This window comes from Micropterus salmoides, unplaced genomic scaffold, assembly GCF_014851395.1.
Source record: "Micropterus salmoides isolate LMB-PRFRI ecotype aquatic unplaced genomic scaffold, ASM1485139v1 Ms_hic_scaffold_22, whole genome shotgun sequence".
NCBI lineage: Eukaryota > Metazoa > Chordata > Actinopteri > Centrarchiformes > Centrarchidae > Micropterus > Micropterus salmoides.
Genome location: NW_024041373.1, coordinates 18,886,689 through 18,899,878, shown reverse-complemented (window position 1 = coordinate 18,899,878; position 13,190 = coordinate 18,886,689). Strand labels below are relative to the sequence as shown.

Sequence of the window (13,190 nt, the reverse complement as noted above, 5' to 3'; positions counted from 1 at the left end):
AGCCAAGAGAAAGCAAGGCCAAGTGTATCAAGATATCAGACAAACAGCAGATGTTAAGGACAGAAGGAGAAAAAAGGATTTACTTGTATCTGGAGATGCCATAGAGGACACGATGACTGGTGGACCTGTGCGTCGACTTAGCTTCTGGTTAGCAACCAGGGCACCTTGGCCTTGGCCTGGTGCACCCATAGGGACAAGGGCATTGTCTGCAGGTCCCCCACCCTTACGCATCAGCTGAGGACTGGGGTGAGGACTGTGCATTGGTGACAATGGCATTAAGTTCCTGTCCCTCTTCATCAGCTCCATGGGCACTGTGTAATTGGTAGAGTATGCTTTCGGTACCTGTTGCGGTGGCTGTGGTAAGGCTGGCAGGGACATGGGCATTTGCTGTGGCATACCTGGCATGGAGTGAATTGACCCTGGTATGGCAGGCATTGACCCAGTCATCTGATGTGGCATAATCTGCATACCTTGCATGGGCATCCCTGGCATTGTCATCCCAGTAGAGTACGCAGACATGGGTCTTGACTGAACAGGCATAATGGCTCCAGTGTATGGCCCCGGGGAGCGAGGTGATTGACCTGGGTAGCCCCCAGAGGCTTCCAGGAGATGCTGAGAGGGGGCACTGTTGGGCCTCCTACCCATTACTTCTCCCATTCTTGGGGAGATGGTCTGCATGGCCCCAGGGGTCTGTGGGGGCATCAGGTGTGGGTCCACAGTCAAAGGCTGTGGAGGATGAGATGGGTGGTGGTGCTGCTGCTGGTGGTAGATGTCTGAGCGATGGCTAAAGCTATTAGAGCGGCCACGCATGGGTGTCTGAGGTTGGGAAGGCGCTGGCAGAGCCTCAACGGGCCGCTTGCAATTGTGGACCAAGCGAGACAGTACACGAGCCTGGCCGAGGTTGGGGGCAACAGTGCGCACATCGTTGTCCTCCATAACAGCCAGCATGCTAGTGGAGTCAAATCCCTGCTGGATAACTGAGGAAATGGTGCTCTCTGAGAGGCCTTCATTTCGTAGCAAGGCAAGGAACTCAGGATCAACTATCCTCTTGGGTTCCAAAGGCAAAGGTGTCCCTGGGACAGTCGGGGGAGGAGCAGGAAGTGGAGAGGCTGGGGGAGGAGGGGCTGAAGATGGGGCAGCCTGCACAGGGGTTGGTGCAGCAGGGGCAACTGCTGCGTTCTGCATTAGTGCAGGTGGAGCAGGGAGTGGAGCCGCCATAGTAAGGTTAGGGTCAGAGATGGCCATAGTTGGTGGAGGTGGCAGGGACTGTTGCAGATGCTGCTGCAACTGTTCCTGCTGAAATTGCTGTTGCTGTAACTGCTGCTGTTGAAGCTGTTGCTGTTGTAATTGTTGCTGTTGAAGTTGTTGCTGCTGTATTTGTTGTTGCTGAAGTTGCTGTTGCTGTAACTGCTGCTGTTGTATTTGTTGCTGTTGTATTTGTTGCTGTTGTATTTGTTGCTGTTGTATTTGTTGTTGCTGTTGTAACTGCTGCTGTTGTTGGATGGCATAGGGTGAGGCTGTCTCTTGCCTCATAATCATACTTTGACTAGCAGGATCTACTACTAGACAAGTAGCACCCTGCTGCTGCGGATCCAATGGGCGGCCATTAACATCAGTATAGACTGACTGAGAGGTCAGAGGTGGAGGCTCACTGGCATACCGAGGAGATCCATGCTCCATACCATAATGAGCAGGAGACGGGTCTCGGGAGGGCATGCGCTGTTGGCCATCTGTCATTTTGGCAGTAACAGCACCAGATTCCCTATAAGCCCGATTCAACTCATGAGCGGTTGGAGGAGGAGGAGGAGGAGGTAGAGGCGATGAAGGGGCTTGAGGTCCAGCTCTCCCTCCCTGACCTTGATCCCACACAGCACGAGCCCCAGGTGTCATCCCAAAGTGAGAACCTGACCTACTGAGTGGATGAGGAGGCTGGTGTTCTGGCCGGTAAAAGCCCTCAGGTGGCCGGGGAGTCATGGCCGGGTCATGGGAATAGTATTCCTGATGTGGAATGGATCCTCGATGAGCCATGGGTGCACGTTCGTAGTGGTTTAGATCAGGCACAGAGCCCTTCCTCAGCCCCCGTGGGTTGTGTCGCTCTGCGTAAACCTGTGAGTAGAGAGAGTCTTGGTAGGAATACGGGTCGCGTTTCAATTCTAGGTCAGGTGGCTGCACTCCTGGTGGAGGCTCGTACCACCCTCCTCCCTCTCCGTATGACAGAGAGCTCCGCCGGGCTGCTACTCTTGCCTGCTGCTCGTAGACACTGTCAGCCCTGTCCCACTGACCCTCATTCCCCCCTAATGTGTCCCAACTGTGGGAGCGACCAAGACTCAACTGTTTGTTAGGGACAAGCATTGGCAAAAAGGAAAAAGCAGAGAAAACGTTAACAGAGGGAAAACAAAAAACAAAAATCCACTTGTAGCTGTTTTTGAAAGTTCTCTTTCAAATCTTCATGTACTGTAGCTGTGGGATGAAGAGATGGAGAAGGAGAACAAGAAGAACAAGCAGAAAAGAAGATGAAGCAGGGTCTACTGTTTCACCTGATATCAGGTAGTAATATTGTAGGTCCGTACTATCAGGTGACTCCCCCTTTGGCTGTTGGTCCTTGAATAATTAATCTCTGGTCATGCTGGCTTGTTGTGCGCGAGGAAAGAGGACACCACACACAAACACATCACACCAAACCACATCACGCAGTACATTCTAGAGTTAGCACACCTACTCCATGGAAGCCACGGTAAAAGGTTGGATGCTTGAGATGGCCACGAAACGTTGATAAAAAAAATGAAGGGAGGGGATAGGTTGGGATGGGCAGGGACTTCTACTAATCCAATAGGGTTTATCTCTCTCTCCCTCTTCTCTGGGACATTTTACTTGCTCTGCCGATTGCTATGAGGGATTACATCTAAATAAAGCCTGTTTAATTCCACTTCCCACTATGACGTCATGTGAGCCAGATACAAGCATATCTGGTGATGATGATGGTGATGATGATGGTGATGACGATGCCAATGAGTCCACAAGTCCACCCCCACACCCCTCGCCCTATTTCTGAAGAGTCACCTACCTGAAGCTGCTGATGATGTACTGTCGTCAACAGGTTTCAGGTTTTAGTTTGCCAGATTCACAGTGCAGGGAGGGGAGGCCAGGCAAGGTAAGGCACACAGCTTCAATGAATACAAATGAAATACAGTTCTCTCTGCTAAGTCCCATGTGCTGTCAGCAAACATCAAATCCACTGTGATTGGACACTAATCCTCCAGGCCCCATGCTTGCAGCAGAGCCACCACGCAACTGCTGCCCAACTCAATCTGAAATGTCCTTGATGCCTTTACGGCGTTCACTGTCCCTGCCCCAGTCTTCTTGATTTGAGATCACTCTAACTGCTGTATCTATTTAACTTGAGGACATTGAAAATAATGCATGGATTGCATGAAAATTTCAGAATGCATAATGAAATCCACCTGCAATTGTTGTCCTATTTGTCCTCTCAGTCAAGCAATGATCCACTGAAGTATCAAAATTGTCTGTGTTAAATGCAACACTTGTAAAGAAAGTCAGAATCTCAAAAATTATTTTATGTTACTACATGAATTCTCACTATATGCATCTTACTGTCAGCACAATACAGAAGCTTCCCCCACTTTCCCAAAGCTCCTGTGATCTCCTTCACTTAGAGGAGCTATGTAATCTGGATTTGCCTCTTTGCAAAAGTAAAACACTGAGGGAGTGTGGTGGGTGTGCATCTGTGTATGTGTGTGGAAGGGGGAAGGGTTCTTTTTGTAACAGCAGTTAATCCAAAGCACCTACAACCTTTGCCTTACAAAAACACTGTGCTTGTTGAGCTGACACTCAATAGCAGCTCATAGCCTTAGTGAAAAAAAGTGATTCGCTATAATGCTGCAGAATGTTACATTACACTTCAACCATGAGTCATTCATGAAGATGTAATCATTGGCATACATTTATCATTTAATTTAACCAAGGCGATGTTCAACATATGACTCAGAGGGTGTACCTGGCTGCATGTCTCAGCTCATGTCACTGTGGCTGAAACCTGATCCCCTCTGCAGAGGATCCCTGTTTATTAATGCATGAAAACAGATGTAAGGTGAGGAAGTGTCCATTTCCATCCAAATCTAATCTCAGAGCCAACCATAGCGAAGGGTAGGAATACATATTTTAGTCTATGAAAAGAGTCTTGTTAATATCAGCATATTGAGAAAAGTTCTTGAATATCTTACAGAGGGCCCGTGGAAACTGTGCAGGCATGTGTCTCGTCGGCACTAAAATCTTGTTTAATCACAGTTGTGTAATTAGAGTAGGAAGAGATCAGAGAGGGAGCGGAGTATTCTGCTGTTTGCACAAGATGACAGGAAAAAGCTGATGACAGTGGCTCAGAAAACCAATTGCGCAGATGATGGAGAACTTTTTTTCTCTTTTGGTAAGGTCATAGGAACATTAGTCAGCTTGATGTAAAAAAGGAAATTAAAATGGGAAGGAGCGGAGGCAAGAGCGAGCCCTCACAGGGATCTAAGACTGACTGTAAAGATGAATTATTAAATCTAAGCTGAGAGTTGGAAAAAATAATAATTTTTTTAAGCCCATTTTGATTTTATCAGTCGGGGTTGTGCTGGTATAAAGTCACATTTTACAGTTATTTCAAATATGGGCGTCATTCATGATGACGTCACATGGTCTTTCCTGGTTTTTATTTTGAGGTGATATAATACAGAAATTATTTTCCTGGATGTCAAAATCAGAAAACATAAGTCATTTATAAAAGTCAGACTTCATATCATTCTTAATTGCTATAGATATCACTGTTGGGGTAATAACCTCTTTTTGAAACTTAAAAGTAGCTGCACAAACTTAGGAGAATGTGTTCAGAGCCACTATACACACACACACACACACACACACACACACACACACACACACACACACACACACTCCATGTCGAGGGCAACAGCCTACTATATGTATACGCGAGTAGATGTGATCCCCTGGCTTCTCTCCCCAACCTCATCCACTCCTCTCATTTCATCTTCTAGCCCGGCTCTCAAGAGACTCTGACTCTCAGCAGATCACTCATCCCCATAAAGTCAACCTCAAACAGAGAGTCAGGGGCAAAGGTGTGTACTCAGAGTTTGCCGATCTAATCCTGACAGGAAAGTAAATCGCAGAGTTCTGTTTGTCTCAAACAAAACAATGTTTGACTTTCAAATTCTAATGTTCCTCCATTTGCCATACTTGTCAGACTGTGCACACAACGCCAGAGTCACTGTAACAGAGGGATTTAGGAATTAAGCTGGGGATTTTGGAACAAATATAATACCACCCCAGCAGAAGCTTATAAAGACCTTACATTGAAAAGACTTGACTGGTGAAAATTCAAACCGGGTAACACATGTAGAAACCTCGATGCAAATGTTCTTTTAACTGCTAATAGATTTTGGAAAACTTTACTACTACTACTCTACTTTACCCTGGTACAGTGTATTGCTTTTTGTTTTACAGGATTACGCTCCTCTTAGTATTAGACAACATTGCATAAAGACAGACATGATGTACAACAGTCAGATCTGTGCCAATCTGTCACACAAGACGCTTGCCATTGTTTAATAAACACTCTACATCTTCCTGTCACTCAGGCCTCGCCGTCCCTGCCTCTACATTAATATTACAGCTAAGGCAGCAGGAGAGCCAGAGGTGTGTGAGTGTGCTTGTGTGTGCTCGCTGGTGCATGTTTTAACCATGTAAAATGGTTTGCATGCAAATGTTGGAATCAGAGGGTTCACATGCAACAAGCGGTCATTTAGACATTTGCTTGTCACTCACCCTCACCACTCCATCTATCCACCCACTCAGAGACACACATACACAGAGTGCACAAAGATATTTGGCTTGCAAGATCCTGGATCCCCACTCTGCCTTTTGACCCTGTTCTGCTCATCTTCTGACATACAGCAGAGACGGCAGCGGCAACGGCGCTTCGTTATTGTCCCTCTTCATTCACACGCGCAAACTGCAGCTGAAGCCTTGGCCTCGGTCTGACGTGCATAAATGAATAAAAATCACACGGTAACTCAAAGTGAATACTGCACTGCAACAGAAATAAAAACAACTGTCTCCTACAGTGCGACACGTCACGTCCTCAAGGCATGATTTGAATGTTAAACACACATTGACTTATGCATGAGCGTGGGGCAGGAGGCACTAACTGGGGATGGGATTACAATGCCACTCCTGCTGCAAAGAATCACGCTGTCAGATGAATTGTAATGCACACTTAACAGACATTATGTACATGGCTGCCTTGTACACAATTCCAGTGGGATTATTTGTCTCTGAAAGCATCTCCATAGGATCTAAATGGACTGAAAAATGGAGGTCCATGACAATCATATACTCGATTTGTGTAACTTTCTGAATTGACAAACAGGCAAAAGCCCACAATTTTTTCAGGATTTCCTGTATGTCAGCTACATTAAGGAGAAATCCCATGATCCCACCACTCTGGGCCATCTTTCATTGAACCTCAAGCCCAATACAGAGTAGCCACATGACATTATAATACTTAATGTCGACTCGTTGATGAGGAGTTCATTTTGAAATTAGATTTTTCCAGCAACTTATTTCCAACTTCCAACAACCACTACATGCCAGCCCAATCAAAAGCAAAATGCAGACACTGAAAGAGAAAGGAAAACCATACCAGAACATTTCATTCAAGGTGTGAGCAAGAGACAGTCACACTTTAATGGTAATAATATCACCATCACACATGCAGCTTTGCTAAAAAATAATTATAATTCACTTTCAAAAACAACAATTTCGACCATTTTTCTATCTGCTATTTTTCCTCCCTATAAAAGGGGTCGTGTGTTTTCGTGAGGAGCCTGGAACAAGCCCGAGGGGGGGTCAGACCCAGAAACGCTCCGATGACTTCATCCAAGAGCTGGATGCCAGAGCGTGGGGAGGCGAGTGGGAGGGAGGGATGAAAGCAGAGAGGTGGATGCAGCAGAGTCTGTGTTGAAAAACTCAGCATAAGAAGCCCCCCCCACCGCATCTGGACACCCCTCCCTTCCCCTCGACAGCGTCCCTGGTTGTCCTCTCTATTTAATATGAAAAGTTCTCTTATTAAAAAAAAGCTTGCAGGTCTGTTAAACATGACAATATAAATAATACACAGGCTAAGTTTTATGGTATTGTAGCTTGCATGCTACAGCATTATTCACTGTTCACTGTTTAAACATGTCCTCCTGTTGTACACGTGACAAAACAAGATGCATTATCAAGCATTAACATATTTATTTAACTGCCAACTCAAACACTTGGAATTGCCATGACAAATTACACTACCCCACCTTGTGGTGTTTGCATCCAAGCACAGATTTACAACTTGTAAATCAACATTCAGGAACATGCTGTTACCGCGACCTAGTTCACGTCGCAGCGCCGCTCACATCCCATCTCTGCCCAGATCAGTCAGTTAGCTCTGGCTAAACGGCAATGGCAACGACTTGCGCTGCTGCCCAAGCCAATGCATGCTGGGTACACAGATGGAGTGGACAGAAGGCGAGACAGAGAGAGAGAGAGTAGAGAAAAGAAAAGGGGGGAATAGGAGAGTATGGGAACTGATGCTCACAACAGATGTTTGCCACAGTTCCCTTGTTGCAGTTACACTCTTCTTGGCACTTTATCAAAGCCACAACAGAAGGAACAGTTGTACCATATATATTTTGAAGCCGGTATCTAAACTAAACAGTGCTGTTAGGCTGAATAGAGAAATGTGTGTTTGAGGTTGATAATTTGTATAATCAATTAAAGCTGACTTTACTGATGGATTTAATTCAAACAAAATCCTTCTGTGTTGAAACAATGATCTGAGTAATCAATTAGCTGACTGACAAATAAACCAAAAATACAGTAATTATCAAACATTTTTTAATAGTTTCCCAGAGTGCTTTTAGCAGTTCTTTAGCAAGAGTGAGCCACCTCTGTCAACGTCATAAAACGTGTTTACACTTTCAATTCATCATCAAATTAGATTGATCATTCAGCAGGATTAAGTAGTATGTTCCCTTCATGCTACTCACAAAACTAACGTTATATACAGTAGATGGGTGAATATAATAAGGGCATCCAACGATAATTATATCCTAGATGAATCATTCATTGTTTTGCCTATAATGTGTTTGTATATATAAATAATTTCCCAGAGCCCAAGGTGATATATTCCAAATACTTATCAGTGTAATATGAATATAAGTGTGTTTTTGACTGTTGGTTGGACAAAACAAAGGACATCCAGATGTCACCTTAGGCTTCGGGAATTGGGATGAGCGAGTGTTACCATTTTCTGACATGTTACAGACATTAATAATTGATAGACATGAGTTTGCAGCCCAAGTTTTGACCTTGCATGTCCAATTTGAAAACCACAAAAATAGAACATGAAAGCAAAGGGCAGTGAGTCACATCTGATATCCGCAATGGTAAAACATCCACCATTGCCGGGAAATCTACATTCCAGCACCGTGACTACTTTTGATGGGAGTAAGCAGCCACACTTGATCAGCCATTTCGAATTTAATTTAGGACAGAGGCATGGCTCAGTTAGCCACTCATCACAATGACTAAAGATGTAATCAATGCACTTCGCTGTGAAACAAGTATTGGATTGACACAGTTATCCTCAGAAGATAAATGGAGATTAGGGAAGCTTCTCTCGCCGTCTCGCCAAGTGCAACACACAACGGCAACGCAATCACAATCACTCGTCCTTGTTTTTGTCGATACACATGATGCGAACTTTGATATCTATTTCACGCCTCAGTCCAAACACTCTTATATATATATAATAGTGGGTGGCTTTGACATTATGGTGCAGAACATCCCATGCCTCTGGTTTTGAAATACCCGTTTTATATGGTTGAGCAGATTTAACGGTACCGTGAAAACAACGTGATTCACCACCCTCTGATCTTTTAACTTCCTCGATGTGAATCACCCTCTTCTGCACATTTTTAAGAGCAGCTGTGGTGACTAATTGCACCAGGAAAAAAATTCCCCTTCATTTTTGAAAGAATGACCTCACTGGTGATAAGCAGAGGAGACATGGACACTGCTGAAGGTCTTTAGGGCAGATCAGAAAATATTTTGATGTGATGTTTAACATACAGCCTCCTTAGGCAATATACAGTCGTTGTTCTTGTGAAAAAAAAATAGAGGGAAAAAGTCTTTCCAAGCGAGCAGGGTTGGTGGTTTGGAGAGTTTTGAGATGCCACATGTGGCTCTCATTCTGAGGGTGGAAACAGACAGCATCACTGCTTCATTTAGGAATCTATTATATTGTGTTTCTCAATCTCAACGGGATTGTCCTTAGACATGAACAAAGAGGAATGGTGATACTTGATACTCTGAAGAGTGTTAATGTGATATAACTCAGTCTCACTGAGGAAATCCTATGGTTTCGCTAAGAGAGAGCTTAAATGAAACTGGAACGTCTATGTGCTAGACCTAGGCCTAATTCAAAATCTGACATTTGAAATATATAATACTTTGCTGCTTTTCTTTGTTTTATATCACTCTAATTTGAATATCCTTGTGTTTTTGTTTATTGCTTTGATAAATTAAGGATTGTCAGGATGTTACCTTGGACTTTGGGGAATTGGGGTGAGCAAGTTTCACTATACTCATGTAGCAAAATCAAGTCAAAGCACTCACCAAATACATTTTTCCGAAAAATAGTTTCTCTCATTTTAGGTAGTTCTTTTCACGCGGGTGTATGTTCAAGGGTTAATTTTTCTGATAAGATTGCTTTTAATTAGTTATTTGATTCTATAAGAGAAATCATAGGATGCTCTACGTAATGTTAGCTACTTGACAATAAAACTCTACAGTGTAACATTCAAAATCGCAATGACATTTTAAATAATGCAAATGATTAAAAATACAACCCCATGTATTTACAAATACAATCATATAATTCCTTCCATTTTGGATGTTGAGGTGATTATTTTGAATATCACATAGGCCTAATTGTTTATTTAATATTTATGTTTTGAGCCGTCTTTAACAAACACCATTCCCATGAGCCCAAGACTGTCGTAGGTTAAACGTCACTAGTTTGACAGACAGAGGCCTGTCAGGTGACAGGCTTTGAGAATGGACAGAGAGTGTAAACATTTTTGAGACAGCAGAGACAGCAGTCAGAAAGTTGACATTAGAAGAGAGCGTGGGTACTGCAGGTACCGTGAACACATGGGTTATGATCAGGGTCTGCTTGAACTGAGCTAGTTTAAACAACGTGTCATCAGGCGATGTCTAAAGGCAGTCTCAAGGCACTCAAAGGACAATCTCTCCTGGAAAGCATTCATTGTGTCGCACTTCTTGGTACGCACAAAAACTGACAAAAGTAGCCTCCAATTATGACATTGAAAAGGTGTGGGGGGATGTTTGAAGCATACTTACTCCTTTACAGTGATATACTGTATAGTGCAGGAGAAAATACAGAAAGTAAACCCCAGGAAGTTGTTTCACTTTTTCTGCAATGAGTTCTAGAAGCTAGTGAAAAAGGAGATCACAAAAGAGTAATCTTGCACTATACAGTACAGTATATGCATCACTGATGAATGAGTGAAGGGTGAGTATGAGTTTGGGCACACAAACACACGCTAAATAAGCATTCAGACATTCAGTGGCTCCTGTTAGTGGTTAAGTAAAAATATGTGTGAGGAAAAAATGAAAGGAAAATCTCTTGCTTTGTCTTTCTATTACACACACACATAAATGCACATAGCCACCACACAAATCAATCCCACTATGCGATATAATCAATCCCAGGGCTCTGAGGAGTGCTTCACAAACCTCCTACTTCTCCAGCAATCTGGAACCATCAAACTCAAGTCACATTCAGCCACCAACCCAAACTCCCCTAGAACACACACACACACAAACACACACAGCCTTTCTCCCTCCTTAACAGCCTTCAAAGCCAAAGTTTGGAGCCTCGGCTGGTCCCAAGGCTCCCTTTTGACAGACACAAACACACAATATGCAAAACGATCCCACTGGCTTTTCACTGAATTTGCAGCAGCAGGCTGAAAGGCTTAAATACTAGTGGAAATTGAATTTCCATAGAACAGTGGAGGGAATCTTTTATGGCTTCAACATCAACCCGTGCCACTAACACACACACACACTCAAAGTTACATGTGCACACACAAAGACAAAAGCATCCCACAACCTAAATGATCAATTTCCAGTGACCTACAGATGTGTGGCCATCACTTCAAATCCACATAAAAAGCAGAAAGCAGAGATTGAAAGACAGGAGTAAAGGAGTCTGTCTCACCCTCACAGATCCTGTCCAGCCGCTGCCGTTTCACTTTATGTTTGTCGACCAGAGCCATCCTGTTACAGCCTGTAATGTTCTCTCCCCTCTTGATTTCTCTTGATAGCCACCTCTCCTCCTTAAGGTCTCAAATGCTCCAATCCCCCAGAAGTTAGCTGGCTGATGTTTTATACCTGAAATTTAAGAAAGCAGGAACAAAGATTATTCTTGAAAGCCAGTCTCACAGTTCACTGTAAACATTTGCAGATTATTTATTTACTTATTTTTTCTTTCGTAAGCGACCATGTACTGTACAATATTTAACATAAATCTTTGCATTTGATGTATTGTGCCAGAGTTATTCGAACAACGCAAAAACCAATACAATTCAGAGTCAGTGGTTACAGTGGGTTAACATTATTAAAAGATGAGAAAGCTTGATCATTTTCAGTCACTACTGCATGACTTAACGCATGCTAATCATGATTTTCTGTCTTCCTGAAAGTGTATCGCAAGAAATACAAGAATTGTCATCTGACAGCAATCATGCACAGCTGTCTCAAACCCTGGGCAGAATCACTGAATTGTCATGCTAAATTAGACATTTACCTTGCAGAAACTCAACCCTCCACTAGAGGGAGACTCATCTCAGTGAGCACCATTTATTTAATTTAATGAAGAAATGTCACTTCTGCAAACGGAGTTCCCACACTGAGTGGAACACAGCAAAAAACAGACAAACACAGAGTGAGTGAGTAAATGAGGCATTTTACCAATCATTTATGTTCAGTCACTGGCGCTCCTCTAAAAAGAGCAATCATCTAATTGGTTCCTGCTGAAGCCTAAGGGAAACGGCACACTTTTTTGGGGGGGGGATTGACAGAGGAGGGGCAGAGATAGACAGAGGAGGGGCAGAGATAGACAGAGGAAAAGGCACACGAATGCACACACACACAAAAAAGACACAGAAGCAGAAATGTAGGCTCGAGTGCGCACACACACACACTCTAAGGGCAGCGAGTCACACAGAGGAATGTGGGTCAGTTAGTCAGCAGACAGGAGGAGGTTGTATCAGCAGAATAAAGACATGAAAGAGGGCTGGTGGGAGGGAGAGGAAAGTACTAGAAAAACAACGTCTGACAGGATGAGTACAGGGTGACACCATCTTCCTCCCACATTTTAACTGTATCTCTTTCAGCACTTTCACAGTCATAACCCTACCCGTTTCTTTCCATATTTGCATCTGGGTCCGGATCCTAGAGTGCTGCACTTTGAAAATGGCTCTCACTTGACTGTTTATATGATGATCCATTGATATTTGCGCAGTAATTGCAATTGTAACTGTTGTGTTTTGGTGGGTTGGAGGACAGGCTGAGCAATTTGGCTGAATGATGAATTGATGTTGCATTTTTATTTGGCCAGCTGTTGGGGCATTTTACCCAGATAGGGGCAGGAAAGGGAGGTGGTGCACTGCAACTAAGGGAATTTGAAAGAAAAACTACTACAGGTGGTAAGTTTCTCTTGCGTTCAACACACCATCAGCGCCTGTCTTTTCTCGACAAAAACACGTTGCGTGCCTTTCTTTAACCACACACATTTCTGCTTGCTTCACCAGTCAGCTGTGCTTCGGCTTCCCACCTCCACAAGGTACGCCTTCCTGCCAAAGAGCTGAAGACCCACATGTGGGAGTTAGAGGAGAAGTAATTGAGCAAGAAGAAAAGCAGGAAACAGTCAGTCAGAGGCGGGGGAGTCACACCGCCTTGGCTATGAATAGACTGGGGGAGACGAGCATGGGCATCTCCTTCTCTGTGCTGCATGAGCGGCAACACTATAGGTCACCAGTGCATCTGGC

At 43.9% G+C, this 13,190-nt stretch overlaps 1 protein-coding gene across 3 annotated transcripts in view; it reads right to left on the bottom strand.

Annotated features, from left to right (window-relative positions):
- The window catches only part of ctbp2a (C-terminal binding protein 2a), a 65,801-nt gene that overhangs the window by 32,173 nt on the left and 20,438 nt on the right, over window positions 1–13,190 (bottom strand). For 2 of the 3 annotated variants that reach the window (XM_038737441.1, XM_038737443.1), the window contains exon 2: window positions 11,360–11,532. In XM_038737441.1, the coding sequence (XP_038593369.1) occupies window positions 11,360–11,417 (58 nt within the window). In that variant the 5' untranslated portion in view covers window positions 11,418–11,532. Of the gene's footprint in view, window positions 1–83; window positions 2,353–11,359; window positions 11,533–13,190 lie in introns of those variants that run through there. The other variant, XM_038737440.1, reaches the window with a different exon arrangement.